The sequence below is a fragment of the Labrus mixtus genome, chromosome 16 (genome assembly GCF_963584025.1).
Source record: "Labrus mixtus chromosome 16, fLabMix1.1, whole genome shotgun sequence".
Classification (NCBI taxonomy): domain Eukaryota; kingdom Metazoa; phylum Chordata; class Actinopteri; order Labriformes; family Labridae; genus Labrus; species Labrus mixtus.
The window spans coordinates 17,587,639-17,609,347 of record NC_083627.1 but is presented as its reverse complement, the minus strand read 5'-3'; the positions used below and the strand labels follow the sequence as shown (position 1 = coordinate 17,609,347).

The following is a 21,709-nucleotide window of genomic DNA, read 5'->3' as shown; positions in this document are numbered from 1 at the left end:
CCCCTTAAAGCTAAAGCAGTTATTTCAAATCTAAATATATTGGGCTATATTAGGCTAATAGCCATGCCATGAGAGCAGCATCTAAACCAGGGGTGGGCAACTGGCAGCCCGGGGGCCACATGCGGCCCTCGTCAACCCTCAATGTGGCCCTCAGGTCAATTTTTATATATCAAAACATGAAGAAAACATGACAAAATCTGCCATGACATCATGAAAACCAGAAATATGTCCATAATAATATTTGATCACTGGTATATGTTGAGTTAAATTTGAGACATAATTGACTGTAATCGTTTTTTGTATCCTACAATTTGGCCCCCTGGCAGTCAGAATTAAATGAATGTGGCCCTTGCTGTGACCAAAGTTGCCCCATCCCTGATCTAAACGATGGAATCGGTAGAGGTAAAGCTACTTTTTATACCCACTGTTGTGTTTTGGACGCCTTGATCCCACCTTTTACATTTAGTAGCTTAGTAGTAAACAAGTTCAAACTGTAATTCAGCATCTTACCAGCAGGCAAAACATGGCCCAATGCAGGTCAGTGGAACAAACATCCCGGAACTGCAGTCTGGCTAAACTCCTGAACAATATATATTAGGATTAATGCACTTTTGAATGTTTGCCCTTACTGGTACATGATCAATTTGTATCTTATATTACATATGTATTTCTGGAGTGATATCGATTTTTATTCTGCTAATGTACCTTTTAATATTGAATCAGTTGCAAATGGGGTGGGGCCGGTGAGGGTTAGCAAACTGTCCATTGGTCCCATTGGTCAAAATAAAAGCTGACACGACTGTCGTCCAATCAGATTCTGTTGTGGTTAGCGCTTTGGTCCAATCTGGATCCGCTATGTAAATCTTGAACCGAAGTTTCCCCAGTAGCAGCACTCTCCGGTGACAGCATTTAGCTTTTCAGATGTTTCATTTACTGTTTAATTAGCGACGTCAGGAACGTTTTGAAAGCAGGTGTCACCGACGAATAACTGCGGCGCCGTAAGGGAATGAAGAGCAACACTTTTGCTATGTTTGCGCCACGAGCTTCCCGATAAGCGGTAATTAAAGCTGATAGCTAACTGCTAATAGCTAGTATTGCTATCTTTCGCTTTTCGCCGGTACAGGCGGACCTCTTTGTCTGACAGGGGAAGGCGTGCTCTTTTGTTAGGCTTTTCCCTTTGTCCGATCGGGAAAGAGGAACTGTTGGGTCAGGATTTCACAATTATCTGCAACTCTGAAAGTATTTAGAAAATGCAAATCGCGAAAAAATACCTCACAGAAGGTCTGATTCAGTTAACAATCTTACTCAGTTTGATTGGAGTCCGTGTTGATATCGACAGCTACTTAAGCGGCTACTACTCGCCCCTGATAGAGATTAACTTAGGTCCTAGCTCTGCTTACACCCAGACACCCTTCCACAGTTTAAGAGACAATCTTGACGGATACAGTGTTCACCCGAAATGTCCTGAATTGGACTATTTCTTTGCAAGTCGCCGGCTGCTAGACGAGGTAAGGAACCTCGGCTCCCCCCGGTTCCCCACTCAGCTGAACGCATGGCTGGTGCACCAAGTGTCTGCCACTGACAAGGCCGACTGCGGGCCTTCAACCAGCAACAACACTGACACCAGCTCGGGGTTAGAAAGCTCCGGGGACGAGGCCAGTCGTGACAGTGAACACCTGCTAGACAGAGGCCAAGATGTTTGCCAAACAACCGCTGAACGTGGACAAGGGCCTTGTAACGCAGGAGCCTGTGGGGCTCTTAAAGAGGCAAGTGTGTGTGTGTGTGTGTGTGATGTAACATCAAGTTGAACAGACTTTGCTACTCATTTAGCTATATGTGCAAAAAAAACGATTGGCTGGTAAACTAAAGTAGTAGACAATCTTGGTTGATGAACTGTGTTAAAACCAATTCAGTGTTTATCAGAACAGCTAAAGTTAGCCTTTGCTATCTAGTAGCACCAGCCCGTTATACAATGATGGATGTCAAGCCTATCAGTGACTTACAACAGTAATGTATCCTGCTGAACCAGGAAACAAGACAACACAGAAAGATAACCTGTTGGAAACATGAATGGTGCCTTCACTTTCACTTTTTTGCAGGGCCATACATTTCAATACAGAGATAAACTTATTGCAGAGTTAGATTAGAGCACTTTGATTCTATATGGTCACCACTAAATATGTTAATACCATCCTTATTGATAATTAGATACATAGGTTATCATACAACCAGTTAACAGGACACTCCAGTTTAATGTGCAGCATTTAGTATTCAACCGTCCGCTGCACCTGTCACTCTTTACTATGGCGCTTGCCACATTAAACCCCCTCTAGATTTAACTTTACAAGTAAGACCCTAATGAGGCCAGTGTGACTACACACAGTTAATGTAAGTATTTGACAATGGCTGCGCTAACTTCCTGTTACAAAAATGTTGATTGAAAATATGCATTGTTTCTTATTTTGTGTAACTGCCATTGTTTTTTTTTTTGTGACTTCCCTTATGTTCTCTAGGACTGCAATCACACCCAGACCTTTATAGTCAATCCGGTCAGTGATCCAGTTTTTCTCGCTCAGGGTAGAAACAGCTGCTCGGTGTATGTTATGTCCTGAGGGCAGTTGATGTCGCCGTTTTGTGTAACCATATCCTCTGACTACAGACTCAGCCGCCAGCTGTGGGCCTTGAGAGGTGGAGGAGTGAGGCTTAGACCCACACCCTGTTTGCTTACACAAAAGCGGTGGTCCATACTCGAACACAGCCGCCTCTCACGGTTCTTGTTCATGTTGACATATCTTTTATCCTTTACCCTCTCTTTTTTAAAGACATTATAATTCAACGGCTTGTGATGTGGGGTATGATCATTTATGGAATTACAGCATGTCAAAAGAAGGAACAACATCAGTAATATTTCATTAAAGATCAACTACTATCTACATTCAAAAGGCCATTTGTAGCTGAAAAAGCTACGTTAGTACATGTCGACAAGCTCAGACAAAGCTTTGGCAGAAAAGGGCTTTTGTAGAATACAGTTTGTCAAAAAGTTTGCCTCTGGCAGTAACGGAAAAGCGATTACAGCAGTCTTTCTCTGCTTGAACCAGGGAGAATCCATCCTCTTATATCACAGTAATATGTCTTTGAAAGACAGCTGGTGACCCAAAAGCAGTACACAGTGTACCAGTGGTGTCTTACAACATGTAACAGTGTTGGGCCCACTTTTAGAGTCTGACTGTAACTTACAGTAAATGAATATCTTAAGCCCAAGTTTCATACAAATATATGTATGAAACACATTTAAAAATCAATTGCAAAAGGCCTTAACCACAGTTTGTACGTCGATGACAGAAGTCAGAGTTAAGCGTTATCTGTCTAGCTTATCTCTGATTACACCCCCCCCCACCCCCACCCCCCGAATCATACAAGTGCTCATTAACAGACCTTTTCTCTTTCAGAAACAGAAGACTTCTGTTAAAATAATCTGCAATGGCTGGATGTGGGTCGTCATACTTGTGGATCTAATTGTCTTTTAAAATCTTTGGATGTCAATTAACAAACTGGCTTTCTTTTCTCATCAGGAGAGTGATGCTAAAGTTAAAGAGGAAGAAGAACCTGCCCCTCTCACTCAGCTGGCTCACAGCTCCACGCTGGAGCATGAGGTACGATACTGCTTTGACACCGTTGTCTAGATAGTACCTGTTTTCTAAAGGTAGTTTTACCCGTTTTCTTATATTTTATAGTTTTTGTAGTTCTGTCACAAAGTATTTATGAAACAGGCAATTGACAGCATTGAAGATTACGAGTTCCTATTTTTAGCCTAGAAATCACTGACTTTACTTCTCATATTGCACCATTTTGATGATATTGAAGATTTGGCAACGCTGTGTGAGATTATGTTACTGCACAATAATGCTTGTATGTCTCTAATAGAAAAAAAAGTTTTAAAATATCTATTGCTCAAAAGAAAACTTGGACAAAGACACATTTAATCAACATTAAAGGCAAAGCTTGTGCAGAACATACCAGCTACTCTTTCTGTGGTGTTTAATATTGCTTATTCCTCTTTCAGAGTCTGCTTGAAGGCATCACTTCACTGAATCTTCCTCCTAGCATTGACATTGACCAGCATTGGAGCAATTTACTCTCTCTGTCTGTTACAGACCTTGACGTAAGTTTTTCCTTCATGTTTATTACATACAGTATGACTAAGGATGAAAAGCTTATTATATTTTTCAAACAATAATTAATATGCATCTAGTATGTTCTAAAATGTTTTTGGTTGAGTCATATTTGGCTATCCGGTATGAAGAAGCGCATCAAACAGACACTGATTTTTTTGGGGAGGGGCATTTTAGTCTTTATTGGATAGGACAGGTGAAGAGAGACCGGAAATGTTGGGAGGAGAGAGTGGGGGGATTTGGATCCCACGGTCGAAGCGATGAGGATTATAGCCTCTGCACATTTGGCATGCGACATAAACTCTAAGCTAATGTTTCATTCTGTGTTTTTACCCCTGTTAATTACTTGGCCTATTTTGGTGAGTATGAAGGCCCTGACACACCAAGGAGATTGTCGCCCATTGGTCCTAGTTGGACCGTCAGTGAGCGGTCGTCGCCTTAGTTTTTGCGGTGTGTCCGGCTCCATCGCTACCCGTAAACCCCCGTCTGCATTTTTTTGGTCGCTGAGAGGGATCTCTCTGATTGGCTGTTCGGAGGTTTCATTTATCTCCAGCTCTCGACCCAGGTTCTGGAAAGCCCCTTGAGCATCCTGCTGTAGTATCCATGCTTTCACCCATTAGTGCGGTTTCTCATTATTTTTCGCCTCCGCCTCTTCTTTTCTTCTTCCACTAAGATCCAGGGTTGACAACGGCAGTGCCATTGTCAACTTTTTATCAGACATTATACACGATTAGTAGGCTACCTATAATATGAGTGGTGCGTGACAGCAGTGTGAAAATGGTCTTATCTCATAACAACGAGCTACGGCCACCCCTCACACATGTACGTGGTGGTTGGCTGTCGTCTGTAGTCTTTGCGGTGTGTTCTAGTGCAACTTTTTGGCAAAGTCCTGAGGTGAAGCCACAGGCGGCCTTCGTCGCCACTAGTTCTACGCTGTCTGCTTGGTGTGTCAGGGCCTTTAGAATCCTGCAGATAATTTGGTTACTGGTAAAAATGCTTATGAGCACTGAATACAGAAAGGTCAATTTGTGACAAATTTTCTGACACATTGGGTTGTCTTATCTAACATATCTATAAAATTGCCAAAAGTGCAGAGATATCATTGACAAGATTTGAGCTGACTAATTTCTTCTTCAACTGATGATTCAAACCTTCAACATTTTGTTGCAACCCTCTGAAGCAGGAACCTTCTTTGAATTTGGGGGATTGTCTTTAGTGTGCTGTTTGATGAATATTTTTTTGTATATAAAAAAAGCACTACGACTAAATTTGCATTTTTAATGTATGAATTGTATAGGACTTGGACTCCCTTGTTTCTGGACGTGTGTCAGACATTGACTCGGACATCACAAGCGCTATCAGCCAGGATGTCAGCTTGCATGATGCCATGGTAACCAATGCAGTGTCTGAAAGAGCTGAGCCCAGGCCGGACACCCAACAACGAAGAATCCTCTTCAGAATGGAATCTACCAGCTCTTCACACTCAGACGTGTCACCAGGGATGGCCCTGGGCCTGGCTGCTCTCCCCTTCGCTTCTGTTTGTAATCTAACTGGAAACGGGGCACTGGGTGGCTGTCTGGATGAGGCTGTGTTTGAACAAATCAATCAGCTGGGCTTGGAAGGCCTGGACACAATGGACACCCAGCTGATGGACTGTCTGGAGGGAATAGACCCACAGGTTCTGGAGGACTTGGACTCAGACTCTGGTCTCTCGTTGGAGAGCAGCTCTGGAGGTCCAGTCTCCCCAGGTTGGTTTATATCTCTACTAATACTTCCAGATCATGTGTTATGAATTGTTTGTCATGCACAGTAATACAATAACTTCTTGCCTGCAGGTTCATCTGAGATGTCATCTTCCTCCAGTTCATATTGTGAGGATGAGTGTGGAGCTACAGGCTACAGCAGTGAGGTGGAGTCAGTTCCCCCTAAGTCTATCACAGACTACACCACATCGTGGGCCCCCATTGATCTGAGTGAGAGTGTGTGGCATGACCACAGCTACTCGTCTCCTGCTCTCTTCAACCCACCACCAGTAACATTTCCCCACAAAGGGATCAAAGAGGAGCCTCTCAGCGACGATGAAGGGCCGTTTTCGGATGAGAGGGAGATGAGTCGCGATGAGCTTCGTGCCCGTGCCATGTTCATCCCCTTCTCTGTCCTGCAGATCGTGAACATGCCTGTGGAGGAGTTCCTGGAAGTTCTCGATGGCCAGGGCTTCTCCCCTGAACAGGTGACCCTGCTGAGGGACATTCGCAGGCGAGGGAAGAACAAGTTGGCAGCACAAAACTGCAGGAAGCGCAAACTAGATGCCATAACAGGGCTCCAAGAGGAGGTGGAAAGGTTGCATGCTCAAAGAGACAGGCTGCTGAGGGAGAAACATCTTACAGCCAAGACAATGGGTGCTGTGGGCCAGCAGATAAAGCAACTGACCAGAGACGTCCTGGCCCGACTCAGGGATGATTCAGGACAGCCCCTGAACCCGGAAAGATTCACCCTGCAGTGCGGGGCTAACGGGAGGGTTGTAGTTCAGCCCGTGAGAAGACCTGCTGTCTCCACATCTACTGGCAACAAAACAGACAAGAGAAAGAAGGAGAAGAAGCAATGATGCAGTATTTCCAGCTTGGACTTGGGTTTTTCTGAAAATTTCTGAACTTACTTGCCTGACTCTGGTTTTGGGATCTCCTCTTCTGTCAAAGTGGGTGTGGATTCACCAATGCAGGGAGGCTAAATCTGCAAAAGCTGCAAAAAAGAAATGAAATTCAGAACATCGAAACAAAAATCTTTGTAAATATAACTTCTCGCGGGAAAAATGTAGCCTACACACTGGACATTCTTTGCTCAATTAAGATGCACAAGGCATCACAGGGCAGTGTAAGGGAAGAGCGATGCTGCAGACGATGCTACCAGTCTCTCTTTGTGCCTCTTAATATTAAAGTAATGAGTCTAACTTTTACCGACAAGCATAGACAAGCATTCATGTCTAACATCAACATGGCCAGCATTTTGACAGTTACTTGATAGAGATCTTGGTGGAGGCCTCTATTTTTTTTTCATGTAATCTTGCCCCTCAATGTATACCTACTCAGTATAAGGAGGAGGTTAAACTTGTATTTATTAAAGTTTCTGAGGTTCCGGAAATGCTAATATGCAGCATGGGACCATCAAGGGCAGTAATGTTTTTTTTTTTTTTTCATAAGGGTAAGTCTATTTCAAAATGGTATGAATATTACCCAGCTGAAGTTTACAGATTTGTTTCAGATATTTGAGGGCATGTACTGTTCGGTAGAAATGTGAACTGAAATGTTAAAAAAAAAAAAAAGAAAAAAAAAGATTTTGTGTTTTTTCTTATGTCTTGATGACATATGATTATACCAATGATTAATCTGACATGGCCTTAGTTTGCATTGGAGAAGTGTTTTGAATATTGTGTGCTTACATGATCCACATATGCACATTGTCTTGATAAAAAAAAGAAGCAACCATTTTATGGTTTAAGTTCATTTTGGATAATTTGTTTCAAGCACAATTTTGCTTAACCCTTTAATTTTAATTATTTGAGAGTTGTTGCAAGATTATATTCTACCTCACTTTTACTTTATGTTCTAGATCTTGGTAAATAAAAAAAAAAAAAAAATTAGGCCAATTGAAGTGCACTCATTTACTATACATTTTTCATTAACAAAAATTGCCCAAAAATTGAACCCTTACCATCCGATTTCTGAAAAGTCAAAAACAATCACAATCATATAACCGGATAACATGTTGCTTTTTATATAAATGAGATTCTTTGAGAGTTGAATAAAGTATTTAGTAAAATTGTCATCTTTATGCACACCACTTAATACAGGCAAGTGAGCAAGCTAAGTTGAGAACAGTGCAGAATAGTGAAGAGTGCGACTCTTTGTTTTTTGTAAGTCCCTCAAATTTCTATTTAATTTTCTGGTTTGACCAAGTTTACTTTGCTGTTTGTATAAATTTTCAACTTTTTTTTTCTCTGTTGCTGAGGGCAAATGTTTGATTGCATGGTGATTGTTGAATGATGATAGAATGATTTTGCTTCAGGGTTTTGAAAATGCTCTTGCAAATATTGTTTTTTTCTGATTTAAAAAAAAAAGAAAAACAAATAAACACCGCCTCATTCTTGTGTCACTGTTTGGAATAGCTTCCCCTCTTGAAAATCGAGCTCTGATTACCTTAAAACTGCATACTACTTTTTGACAGTTCACTCTAATATGAAGCCACTCATGTACATGGAAATATGCTGGGAAAGGTCCACTTAAATATATTCAGACTGCAGGGCCGTGTTCCGGTTCATTCACAACCTTAGAAGAGCTGAAACGAAATTGTCCCAAGCCCTGCTACGCAGAGGTAAAAAAAAAAAAAAAAAAAAAAGCGAAGTGCGTTTTCCTTCCAGTGTTCCGTAGATAAACCACGGCTTTTGGCGCCCGCCCAGTGCTGCAGACAAGAGCTAAAGCAAGTGTTGACCGCGTGGTAAGGAGTCATCACAGAAACGATAACTCTCGTCCTTAGGGTGCGTATGCAGAAGCTTACTGTAAACGCTGCACCGTGCAAAACTTTGCATACATCTTTTGTTGCTTGATCCAAACAAGCTAGCGGAAGCTGTGTTTTACAAGTTGGACGTCGAGGCAGGCAAAGCAGTTTGAGCAGAAAGAGTGAGCCACAATGTTAACAAAACAGTGTTAACTAACCCTATCTATCACATTTAACACTGTTCACTTGTGTAAATTGTCGATGTGTGCTAATTAATGTCACTACTGAAATGTATTTACCACGTTAACATCAGCTAGCTACAAGTTTAAGCGTATATTCTTTGATTTGGTTTCATCGAGGCTTTTTTTTTAGGTTATTTGAGCCTTTTTGTTACGGCGAGCATTCCTTATACATCATAACACGTTTTTAAAAATGCTAATGTTAAAACAACAACTTGTGCTTCAGGTTGTGTTGTTTATGAAATGCATCTTAATTAACAATGTTTTGCAGTTGATTTATTGAAGTTAAGAAAATCGCATTTAATGCCTAGGCCTGAAAATAATAACAGCTAACGCTACAGCTAGCATGAAGGCTAATGTGCACAACGCCATCTCTGAAATGAGCTAATTTTGAAATATTTCCATCGTTTAAAAACTTAGCTTACTCGATATGCAGCACATCGATTTAATTGTTTTTTTGTGTACCCGTACAGGATGCATTTTCGTGCATTTTTTTTATTTGAGTTAATTCAATGATTGTGCTAGCTGAAGTGGACTCTCTTCCTTGTTCTCAGTGCACAACATGGGCAAGAAGCAGAATACCAAGGGTAAGAAGGACGCACAGGAGACTCAGGAGGAACCTGAGGAATTTGTTGTGGAAAAAGTACTCGACCAACGTATTGTCAATGGCAAAGTAGAGTTCTTCCTGAAGTGGAAAGGATTTACAGAGTGAGTTACCCTGGACACCTGACCCCCCCGCTGAGCTGGAAGTGCTTCCCTGGTATGGGGTTGTGCTATGCTTTTGTTCATAGTCAATTCATTTGCATGGTTATGCTGCTATTTGAAGTAAAAAAAACAAAACAAAAAAAAACAACAAGATTAAACTTAACGTCATTGTTTTCATCTGTTTGAATGGAAACTGGTGGCACAGGAGGCTTTGATGTGCAAATGCTCACCCCCTTTTCCTGCTTCTGTAGTGCAGACAATACCTGGGAGCCGGAGGAGAACCTGGACTGTCCAGAGCTGATATCAGGCTTTTTGGAAGCGCAGAAGAACGTTAAGGAGAAGCCTGCACCCGTAAAGAGGAAGGCATCAACAGATGAGCCTGAAACAGAAGCCAAGAAGAAGGATGTGGTGAGTATATTTGTAGCTTAGCATGCTTATCTAACCAACATCTTGAGGGACTATACTACTTGAACTAAGACTCCTTCACATAGTTTCTCATGTGTAGGCAAGAAAATGCATTTTTATGAAGCAAATGTTGCACAATTTGAAGTGTAGAGGGGTCAGATGTTTGCATTTCCTTGTGTCAAAAAACACAATGTTGCATTTAACTTTTTTTAATTCAGTTCTACTCTCCTAAATCCTATAGGGCCTCATTTGGCCACGAGACAGCCAATTGAATAGTCCCAACAAAAGCTTTGATAATTAAACCAATAAATACATTCAGTAAAAACCACAATGGGTTAAATAGCTGTACATGCCTTAAAATCAGTTAAAGGCTTTATATGCGATTTTTTTTTTTTTTTTTTTTTTTTTTTTTGATCCAGTAGATGTCGCACTTGAGCACCAGCATGAAACCAAAACAACTCGCGGTGCATTGTTGTGTTAGCATGCTAATGCTAGCAATCTTTATTATGCTCGTATCTTCACACTGCATGTAAATTTACCCGAAATGAGCGTGATCTAGAAACACAGTTAAGCAGTGAGTACAGTATGTTATTCTTCTTTTCTCTAGTCCCTCAATTAAACAACTTTTATTTGCGAGGGGAGGAGTCAGCCGCCGTCCTGGCGACATAAACAAACTGAAGAAAGGGCTCGGAAAACTCTGAAAACATCACAGACAGTGGGACTCGGGTGTTACACCCATTGTAGACAGTCATGACTCACAGAGTTATTTACAGAGGATATACTTGATTTCTATTACACAATAATTTTGTGTGATAGATAATAATTTTCGTTATAAATAATTTTGTGTAGGCAGTATATAAAATCAAGATAACAATTTCCCATACTTCTGACCACACCATTTTCTTAGCTGCTGTGGCTTAAGCCCCGTTTCCACCAAGCATTTCGGTTCGTCACTGTACGGCACACATTTTGTGGCGTTTCCACTATCAAAAGTCGGGAAAGGTCCCCAAATTACCGTCCCGTACCGTGCTACGTTTTGCTACCCTTCTGTTGGGGTGCTAAGTCTACCGGTCCGACCCTAAAAGGTGGAGCTAAACACTGCAGTCCGTTGATTGGTCGAAAGAATCGTCACTTCCTGTGCGACCGCGGTAATAAAGGACGGCTGTATTTTTCCTCGCGGCACACAGCCTTGTCTGAAACAAAGCTTCATTGCGTTTTGTAACAAAGAATCACAAGCCAATGAGAAAGACCACGGATTGATGGATGTCCTCCATTGTTTCTCTTTGTTTACTGTGTTGTGTTCTTCTCCGTCAAATTTATTAGCGGGGTATACTGTGTCGCGCTGCTGTGATGTCACGCTATTACGGCATCCGGCTTACATGCCGCCTACCAAAAAGAGTACGGTAACTACGGTTGGCTGTGGAAACGCGATCAGGATTTACCGTACCAAACTGTACTGATCCATACCGGACAGCTCGGTGGAAATGGGGCTTTAGTGGTAGCACCTGTTGTCTTTTAACTGAAAGGTTTTGGTGTGAGGTTCCCAGCTCCTGCAAAGTGTCCTTGGGCAAGATCAAATCCAAATTGCTCCGGCTGCTATGTCAGCGTGTTATGTCACTGAATGGTAAAGCCCTTTGCGTGATAGCCTCTGCCATCAGTGTGAATCCAATATGTACATTTGAAACGAAATATGGAAGCTTTTTTTTTTTTTTAGGGGTCAGAAGATGAGGAAAGTGCCATACAAGTCCAAATTTACATCTCAAATTGTTAGAGCACCATTGTTACTAAAAACATATAGTATCAATAAATGTCAAGGAAACTAAACTGATCCTAGTCTGTCAGACTCAAAGTGTTTAAAAAAAAAAATAAATCTGTTGTCATTGTGTACAGCCGGAGAAACCACGTGGCTTTGCAAGGAACCTCGAACCAGAACGCATCATTGGCGCGACTGACAGTAGTGGGGAGTTGATGTTCTTGATGAAATGGTGAGTACAGAAGACAATGATCTTTTGTTATCATTCTATTATTATCTCCCTCAAAAAGATGTGAAATGTAAATTTAGAGGCTGTTGTGACAGAATGTTCACCGAGATAAGCGGTTGAACCTGAAGCGATAGGTGAGGGATTTGCATCAGGGATTTCTTTCATCATAACGTCTTTCCTCTGTCTTTAGGAAAGACTCAGATGAAGCAGACTTGGTCCCGGCGCGTGAGGCCAACACTCGTTGCCCTCAGGTGGTAATTTCTTTCTATGAGGAGAGACTGACGTGGCACGCCTGTCCGGAGGATGAAGCTCAGTAGTTCTTCCTCTGGTCTCTGCAGTTCCATGGACCAACTTCGCCCCTTTCCTCAGGATGGAATTTTCTCCTCTGGCTTGCCTTTTAGTTTTAGTAAACTTAGTTATTCTCTTGGAGATGTTTCAACACTCGCAATGTGTGCAGCAGTCAAGGAGAGTTATTTTGTACATACGAGCTGGATGGATTGTAAAGAGAGCAGGTGATGGTGTTGTCATGTATTCTTCTTCCAGCATCATTACAATTTGATGTGAAGGAAGTTTAGTTAAACCAAACTTTTAAATAGAAGCCACCAATGCCCATATTAATAAACAGTCAAAATGTTGTGTATTCTAAATTGCTTTTTGGTCCGTCAACTGTTGGCCACCTTTTTGTCTTTAAGACTTTTTGATCGTTGTTTTTTTTCCACACTTCTGCTCTGAACCTGCTTTTTGTATACTGGGCCTGTAAATATAATTTGATGTTCTAATAAAGGTTTTATGTGACCAAATTCAACTGGAAGTAACTTAAGAATTTTAGAAGCAAAACATAGTCATAGTTTACTCTAGGTGAAATGTTGGTGTGATGTATACAACTTAACTTAGTTTTCGTACACAGCAATTGTTGAAAGTTGAGACATTTTGAAAATAAGAGTTTGCATATTGAAATTGTTAAGAAAGGGTTTTTGAAACTTGAACATTAAATGTATTTTACTATTGCATGTTTCCTGGATAACGTTTTCAAAGTTCACTTTCTGTTGCACTCTGGGTTTATTCTGGTATTGCAAGGTGGACCATTTATAAGATTGTGCATGTAAGTATTCACCTTTAAAAGGATTACCTTGGTTTTAAAAATGTATATTAGTGGGGCACTGGTAGCCTGGTGGTTAATCCATGGAGGCTGTTAGCCTTCAATAATAGCTGCCGGGTTTGAATCTGACCTGTGGCTCCTTCCCTGCTATTCACTCTGCTTTCTCTAAATAAAGGCATCAAAATAAAACCCCCAAAATCAAGCTTTAAAAAAAAATACATTAGTTTATTTTTAACAAAGGAATCAAGAAGCATTTCAGCTGACTGGAGTTTAACTCGATGTTTCACCTGAAACATCCTAGTTTCCTTTTGTTTTCCTCACAATGGATCAACACCTCTTGGAGAGATCTGCTTCAGTCCTGGAGAGCTGTGGTAGGATGCAGGCCATTAATGCACTATAGTTTGTAAGGCGATTTTTGCAAAGTTAAAAAAGGAAAATATGTAAGGGAAACTTAAGGGGCACTGAGATCCAACATCGTTGTAATGACCAAAAATGTACCGTAACAATCTGTGATAGGATCCTATTGGACCAGACACAGAATGAATACTGTTAGAGCAAACAATGAAACATGCCCTTTAAGTTTTTCATTGAGTCAAGATCAAACATGGCACAGTCACACGTCAAGTGCTGACCTTTGGTATGTGCTCATGTACCTCCACCTGTGTCCAACTATTTGATCTGCTTTTTAATACTTCAAAGGTTTTAAGGTAGTATTTTGACATGGAGAGATTCCAAGTCACTTCTCATGATTCATTGCATTCTTTAAAACCCTGATTTCCCCCAGTGTGATCAGAGCAAGTCCTTATTTTCTGTTGAAGATTTTTTTAAGTGCAGGACTTACTTTGATAACAGAATGTCTTTCAGCATTTCTTTTTCCAGAGTAAATCTGCAGTTATGGGGTGTCTCTCCTGGGACTTGTCACCAGATGGCAGGGCTCTGCAGCTGTTGGGTGGAGTCTTGTGACTGGCATTAGGGCATGGGAGATGGACTTTACCCCCTTGAGCATTAGTGTAAATGACGTTTCTAAGGCAACCAGGTTATTTTCAGTTTTCACTGGGGAGAAAAAACCCTGGGATATCTCTGAACAATCGTAGTGAGAGCAGGCAATCACTGTCTTTCCAAATATACCATATTAATACACCATATTAAATACTCCATATCAGGATTTATAAAAGTTTAATGTTTGAAGACTAGTACAGTGTACAGAAGAACCATCCCACTTCTACTTAAAATTCTGCTATGTCCACTTTGCCCCTTAACTCTGAGATGGAATAAAGCCAAGATACAGGTTCATGCGGTCATTCTGTGTTTTAAGAAAACTATCAAAAGGTTTTGTTGCTGTGGAGAAAGTTAAGACGTTATCCTTAAATTCATTGGACAGCTTGAGGTCAAGATAATCTTGATTAAATCAATCCTCGTATCTGTGCAGCATAGTCCGCCTCTGTATGCAAATATCAGAAGTCTCAGCACACACGAGACCACAAGAGTCCAAACATCAACACACATCCAAACGCACATTTTCTGACAACTTAGCTGTTTTGTTTTTTTCATTCAACAAGGTTTAGCTAATAATCATTCAAAGGAAATTGAAATGGCACAGTGGCTATGATTACACTCGAGACACCTTTTCTAACACTGAACATGATAACACAAATCTTTTTCTGTTCTTTTATCATGTGAAATATTAGCAATGTGTAATACACATCGTTTATTGTATCGTATTGTATCTCACCATATTTCTGATTGTTATTCTGGTTTATATTGTTGCAAGAGAAACTTTATGCTAACAAACTTGTAGATCTGAGATGTATTAATGTAAACCTCAGAGGTCTATATATGATTGGGGAAAGGGGACTTTGTGTGCCATAGCAGAATGTATTACCGGGTTGTTATCCCAAGCTTTGTTTGTACAGCAGATGTTGGTTGTCCTCCAGATCAAGGAGCCCTTTCCTGAGTCAGTATTGTCTGAATAACTTTTTATATTGCACTTATCAGCCACAGCCAGACTATCAGACTATCTACAGGCTTCCACACAAAGGAAACCCTTCCTGGTGTTGCTAAATAGGACAGTTTGAAAGTGAATAGGAGCCGCTGATATGACCAAAGAGTAGGAGACCTTTATATGTAAATCAGCCAAGTTTACCCTCCCTTCAAACCCCTTCTTAAGGCAGTGGATTATGTAATAATCCCCATTTTTAACCCCACTCTGATAGGTTGCAGAAGGTTTTAGAAGAGACCTCTAAGGATCAAGGTATGAACTCTTTGATGTTACTATTTAACATATTGCTCTATCCATTTTGGTTGTAGGCTACTGTGTGGTTCGTTCTGTGATAAACAGGGATGGTTCTGGGTCTCATTTATAACCGTTGCGTACGCACAAAACGGGAAGTGACCTCTCTGACAATATGTACAAGTCAGTGTGGGTCCATGTAAACATGTAAACATTGCAGATATACTCGTGCGTAATGATGAGCGGCGTATGTTTTGGCACATAGGACAGGGTGAATGCAGCAGCGACGTGGTGTCATTCTCTGTTTTGTTTAAGTTTGTGATCCTTCTGCTGCAGCAAACTACCGATATGTCAATTTTATCCTTCACTTCATTCACAAACTCCTCCGTTTTCTGGGTCAGAAAGTTTCATTTCCACGTCTAAACTTCGGTGTTTTGGCCGCGATCCAGCGCTGGAAACCTTCGATCTGCCCCCTCGTTTGTATGCATTTTCATTCAGGAGCTGCTTTGCATCGACCGTTTATGGTTGAATGTGGGCGTGTAGAGGGCGGAATCTACGTGCGCACATTTCCAGGTGGATCGTGATTTCTAAAAGGAACATTGCGTGCAGGTGTGCGTACGAACGGTTTTATAAATCTGAATCATTCTGTGCGCACGCCATTTCCGGGTTTTTGGCGCACATACATTTCTAGCATGAATTCTACGCACTCTTTTACAAATGAGACCCCTGGGGGCAAGGATATTACTGCAGCTTGAATGAATGCTAAATTAAGAGTGATTAACTGACCAAAAACTGTTCAAATCCTGGACGCTGGAGTAATTGAACATTAATACAGTGATCACAGAAAATCCCTAAATCCCCTTTAGAACAGTTTTGGCTGTTTAACTGTTTTGTTCCTGGTAACCTCTTTTTTCTCAATAGGAAATGCTTATTGTGCCTGTTCAGTGTCAAAAAGGTACCTCAAGAAACAAACTTCACTCTGCATAGCAGCAAAAATCCTCGTGCACTTTAAATTCCATCTGGAAATAATCTGTATTATTCATACTTTGTGTCAGGTTAGTGAGTTACACTGGTTTTTTTGTGTGTTGCTGTTGTTTTTACAGTAACAGTTGTGGTTGACATGAGCTTTATTCGTATACACTTGTTGGTTATGAGCAGCAAAGTTTGATATCACTGTAAAATGGAAACAGGTAATAGGCGAGGCAAATGTCCTTGTTCAAACAATAAAGATTCAAATAAATTGAGGGCTGGATTTTGAAAGTTTAAACTCAAAACTCCTAAACACAAAAAAATATTTGTTCAGGCAGTATCACATGAGGTAGTGTCACTTTATTGAAATAGCTGAACTAGTGGTGTGCTGTTATTCATGACAATTGTTTGACAACAAGTATTGATCTTAAAATTGTTCTCATGAGGCTTATATTATTACAGTGAATGTTATTCACTTGGCTTCACCTAAACAACTAATTATTGTTTGGAACTTTACTTTAGCTTTTTTTTTTCCTGTTTTGTACTTTTTTTTTAAATGATGATTAGGTCATAAAATGTATTTTAAAATAATTCTCTGTAATTCCCATTTTTACAAGACTATCTGTCCATGGTGATGATAATTAGCTAATTTAGTCTTATATATATTCATATATCCTGCAAGTGATGATAACGCTAGTCAATTAATCTTTTGATTTGTTTTTTCTTAATGGTAGTTAAATGATTTTTTTTCTCTCCTATGCATTTACTAATTTAAAAACATTACAGTAGGCCTATTGTCAAGTCAGGTCAATTTATACAGGACATTTAAAACAACCTACAGGTGCTGTGTAAAATTAACATTAGAGACCTTTTCTTGTTCATATATAAATATTTTTGTTCACTTCCTAATAGTGACACATTTCAGCATACAAGAGGAAATATCCTGACTTTGAAAACTAAACCAACATTTTGAAAACAAGCCTGGAGTGAACAGTAGGCTTTTGATGTTAAACTTTATACATAACATGCCCATCCTGTTCTTTTCCATCACCGTTGTTATCCCGCCTCTTGCCACGGGTGAAACCATGCACACTGATCATATCAGGTGGGCTAATTAGGGACAGCTGCTCAGTGAGGATAGCCCACTGCTGACACATTTCACTGAAGAGGGAAGCCATTCTTAAACTCTGTGGCTTCATTAAAACAAACTTAAATTTATTATTTTACGACTTTTTTTTATTTTGTGGATATTATTTTATTTAGAGCGACATGGTTTTCCCTGAACAGTGAAGGCGTGAACAATTTGAGGGGTTGAGGTCACACTGAGCAAGTTAGCAGTTTGTATTAGCGGTAGTTCAGTCCAGGGCAGCGCGAGACTCGAGCCACACCGCTGAGCTGCTCGTGGGTGATCTACAAACACCTCTACGGGTCATTGGTCGAGAAGTGAAGGACCGAGAAGGTAGGATTCAACAGCAGAATGGAATTAAGCTGATTCCAGGTCCTAATTGCTGTTTTTTCTAATAAAGGCTGCATTGCCTTTACTCTGTTGTCAATAGGGCCATGTCTACAGCATTACACTTGCTTAGAGGGGAATTATCTAAATATTTTTTTCCCTGGAATGGGAGAGACGTTTTTGTAATTTAGTTTAGTTGCAATGTTGTTTTGTGAACGAAGTTAAATAAAATGTAGGTTAGCTAGTTAAGATTATAAATGAACACTGTTTGGGTGTTGAACTCAGTGTCCTGGTTTCAGCACATGTTGGTGTATTGTTTGAGTCATTTCCACAGTGCTAAAAGATGACACTTTATAGCAGAACTGGATTTTGGCCACTGCATACCAAGAATTTGCTGCAGCCTTTTGTTTTGTAGGAGGTCAGTTTTGTCCAGTGTCTCTCCTGAGGACTTTGTCTAGTTTGAGGATGATTACATATGACGAGCTCTACCCAGAATGAAACTATTTGAAACGTCATCTATAATGGAGCATGTTATTTGTGTATTATCATCATTACTGATCCTTTTATTTGTAAGTGTTTCATCTGCTTATGTCTGTGTATATATGTCTATATGACTTAAATCTGACTTGACTAAAGCTCAAGATATGCAGAGGAACATTTGATCTAGGGCTGGACAATTAATCTATTTTTGTCCTTTTCTGTGTTGCAAATACTGAACAGCAATAAGATGATGCAAACATTTGACCTATCAGATTCAGCCTTGGATCATTTGTCGTGCATCAAATAACAGATAAAGCTCATGTAAACTGTAAGCTGGCCCAAGAGGAATTTTGTGTCAATTTGTTGGAGATCAATTATCTCTTGTATTGACAAAGTACTAGCTACTGCTATTTAAACTATTTTGGAGAAAGAGACAACAGGTCAACACAAAGGTACCAGGTAACATGTTTAACAGTAACTGTCAGGTTAGTGTTAAATTCAAGCATTATTGAATGATTTGTTTTGCACATTTGACTATTCAGTATTTTATCTTGTTTAAAAATCAATTTATTTTACTGTCAGGTGTTCAAGATATACATGATGTTTGAAGTTTTTTTTTTTTTTTTAGTTTAAATCGTTACTTCTTATGGTCATCTATCAACATAGCTTTATTAATGCCCGAAAATGGGGAATGAGCTGCTTAGCCAGTAGTGTGCCGGAAAATGCTTTCTAATGGTTCCAAGCTGTATTTGTGTTTGTGTGAGTCCCTATTAAGGCTTCCTTAAAGCCTTCTCAAGCAAAGTCCTCCTCCCTTGCCCATTTTATGCTGCATCAGCTCCAAATGTCTGCACTTTTGAGTTTATAAAGTATTAATCAGCAGACAGGCATGTGTTTTGCAAAACTGATCCAGCGTTGAAAAAAATGGGCTTTGACTACTTGAATGGTTATTACTATAAAACTAACCTAGTTCCATTTGATAACTGTTGAGCTGAAATGTTTGTCAAAATGCTCAATTTCTGTCACTTGGGTAACCACTGGCAATTATATTGTTTTGCTGATATGACATGCAAGTTGGAAATTTAAGGCAACTGAATGTATTTGTGTCGATCTCTGGCAGGTATTTGTGGCGAGTATGGACAATATGTTAGGCAGTCTGCCAAAAATGGTAAGTAGACACCCTTCATCTCTCAATGTTCATCTTGTATTTGTGTGGCTGAAAATTTGATGTCCTAAAATTGAGATATTATACTACCATTTAAAATCGTGTTCATCATGTTATACATTACAACCTATGCAGCTTTACAAGCAGTTTAAGTAATAGAACACATTTTCAATTTTGTAGGACTTCATCAGTATTTGTGTCCGAGACCCGAGGCTTGTCAGGGACGACTTCTGGCACACACACATTGACTATGAGATCTGTGTACATGTAAGTTCTTGTGGAAAACCGCTCAAATTTTTCTTTTTATATAATTTTTTGTCATGAAGCTTTCACAAGTCTGATGAATTGATGTCTCTTCGTAGACAAATAGCATGTGTTTTCGAAAAAAGACTTCCTGTGTGAGGCGGCGTTACAGTGAATTTGTATGGCTGCGGCATTGTCTGGAGCAGAACGCCCTCATCATGTGAGTTCCCAAGTTTTGTACCGCAGATTCATATCCGTTATTGACATGTGGGAGCTTAATATAGCATATCGTTTTCTGAGTGAGTATTGTGTGTTTCTGTTGGTCCAGAAAATTACCCAAGTTGCCACCCTGGAACCCGTTCATCAGTCTGAGAAACAAGGACCAGGTCACCCACAGGATGCAGGGTCTGCAGGAGTTCTTAGAAAAGTGAGTGGCTGTGCAGCTGAAGTAATAACTGTGAAATTATAGCATTGCCATCTAGTGGTATAATTATAAACTCCTACTGAAAGCCTTTTAGGAAGTTAAGAAATGTACTGAATGTAAGAGCTCCATTAGACCTAAAGATATTACCTATAAACTGTTAAATGTTGTCATTAAATAAACTTTATCTTCTAGTATTCTTCATACACCTCTGCTGTTATCGGACAGTCGACTTCATCTGTTCCTCCAGTCTGACCTGAACATCCACAAGATGGATAGGTGTGCTCGAGGTAAGACCAGGTACACAGTGGCTGAAGCCATCCAGCGTTCCAGCAGCGGCTACGTCAGCAGGCAAGAGAAGACATCCTCCTGTGACTACGACGGTGAAAGGTAGAGCTTGGGCAGATGGTTTACTTTAAAAAAAGAGATCAGTTTAATTTCCAATGATGACCCCCCCCCCCCCCTTTTTTTTTCCCCTTCCACAGCTGCTCGTCATCGTCAGGATTTGGACTGAGTGTAGACACGACACTAAGGGAAAGCCCCCTCCCTTTCTTGGAGTCCGCTGACCCGGAGCTGTGCAGCTGTCTTTCACAAACCAAGACCCATTTCAGTGCGTCGTGAAGCACAGCAGTTTTACCTTGACCACCTCTCTCCTGTTTGGACTCTGGTCATTCATGTATCAACCTCTAAGTGATACTCCTGGAGCTCTTGCTTTTCTTAATTAACTTTCAAAGAGAAAAATTCTATGTTTTAGTATTGGTGACTCTCCAATTTTTTTTTTATTATTATTTGCTTTCCTCTACTTTGGTTATTTAATTCATATTATAGCTGGAAAAATACTTTTCTTTAAAATGTATAGTAAAAGCAAATTTATAATTCTTAAATATTATATTTTTATCTGCACTGGAGCTGTACTGATCATAAAGAGTGTTTTGAATGATGGTTTTAAGAAAATATCTGAGAATACTTCTATGTTTTTTCAATGATGAATAAATGGTCCTTTTTAAAGTAGAAAAAGCCTTGCATCTTGACAGAGTTGTGTTGTTTAAAGTGGAATTGATAGGCACCGATGTCTCTTGTCTTTGACATGTACAGTGCAACAGTCATGCATTGTTGTTACAGCCCAGTAGAGGGAGTCTAGACAAAGGACCACAAGTAAAAGCAGCAGTGTGATGAAAGTCTACAGCGCTGTTAGAGGTGACTCAAACATGACATAAAACTTGCACTAAAAGTCCTTTTAGTTTGTTAAAGCATTTGGTGGAAGATTTAAGTGTGCATTTGAGTTGTTCTTAATGTCCAGTTATTAAAATTAGTTAGAAAAAAAACCAACAAGTTAGTATGGTACTCCACTGCTAAAGAAAATAAATGACCTTGGCATACACAGCTATTAGTGTAGTGCATGTGTTCTTATTTGCTAGTTTATTAGGAACAACTGGATTAAGTCAAACCTCTGCAGTTATTCACCTGATATCCAGATCTGGGTTAACATTGTGTTACAGTTAAAAGGTTTTGCAGTGAGTCTTTGTTTAAATAAGACTCAGTAAGAGGTAAACATGTTTGTTGCCCAACACCTACAATTTAAAAGCTGAATAATTACAACCTTTGTAGTATTACAAAGGGCTGTTACATCAGACACATTTGGTTAGATAGAATATGCA

The 21,709-nt window shown here is 40.0% G+C and overlaps 3 protein-coding genes across 5 annotated transcripts; all 3 read left to right on the top strand.

The window, feature by feature from the left end:
* Positions 1 to 774: 774 nt before the first annotated feature.
* Positions 775 to 7,647, top strand: nfe2l3 (nfe2 like bZIP transcription factor 3). The gene is made up of 5 exons (XM_061060429.1): positions 775 to 1,766; positions 3,573 to 3,653; positions 4,064 to 4,162; positions 5,470 to 5,920; positions 6,008 to 7,647. The coding sequence occupies exons 1-5, from the start codon at positions 1,251 to 1,253 to the stop codon at positions 6,775 to 6,777; spliced, it is 1,917 nt and encodes a 638-aa protein (XP_060916412.1). The 5' UTR covers positions 775 to 1,250; the 3' UTR covers positions 6,778 to 7,647.
* Positions 7,648 to 8,553: 906 nt separating this feature from the next.
* Positions 8,554 to 13,001, top strand: cbx3a (chromobox homolog 3a (HP1 gamma homolog, Drosophila)). 3 transcript variants are annotated; one of them, XM_061060434.1, is made up of 5 exons: positions 8,554 to 8,663; positions 9,457 to 9,610; positions 9,859 to 10,015; positions 11,903 to 11,997; positions 12,185 to 13,001. In XM_061060434.1, the coding sequence occupies exons 2-5, from the start codon at positions 9,465 to 9,467 to the stop codon at positions 12,309 to 12,311; spliced, it is 525 nt and encodes a 174-aa protein (XP_060916417.1). In that variant the 5' UTR covers positions 8,554 to 8,663; positions 9,457 to 9,464; the 3' UTR covers positions 12,312 to 13,001. The 3 variants fall into 3 exon arrangements, with proteins under 3 accessions (XP_060916417.1, XP_060916416.1, XP_060916415.1); XM_061060433.1 differs by having other exon boundaries at positions 8,561 to 8,703; XM_061060432.1 differs by having other exon boundaries at positions 8,612 to 8,845.
* Positions 13,002 to 19,254: 6,253 nt separating this feature from the next.
* snx10a (sorting nexin 10a) lies at positions 19,255 to 21,434 on the top strand. Its single transcript, XM_061060431.1, has 6 exons — positions 19,255 to 19,390; positions 19,568 to 19,654; positions 19,750 to 19,850; positions 19,959 to 20,057; positions 20,247 to 20,441; positions 20,537 to 21,434. Exons 1-6 carry the CDS (start codon positions 19,358 to 19,360, stop codon positions 20,670 to 20,672), a joined length of 651 nt encoding a protein of 216 aa, XP_060916414.1. The 5' UTR covers positions 19,255 to 19,357; the 3' UTR covers positions 20,673 to 21,434.
* Positions 21,435 to 21,709: the final 275 nt, after the last annotated feature.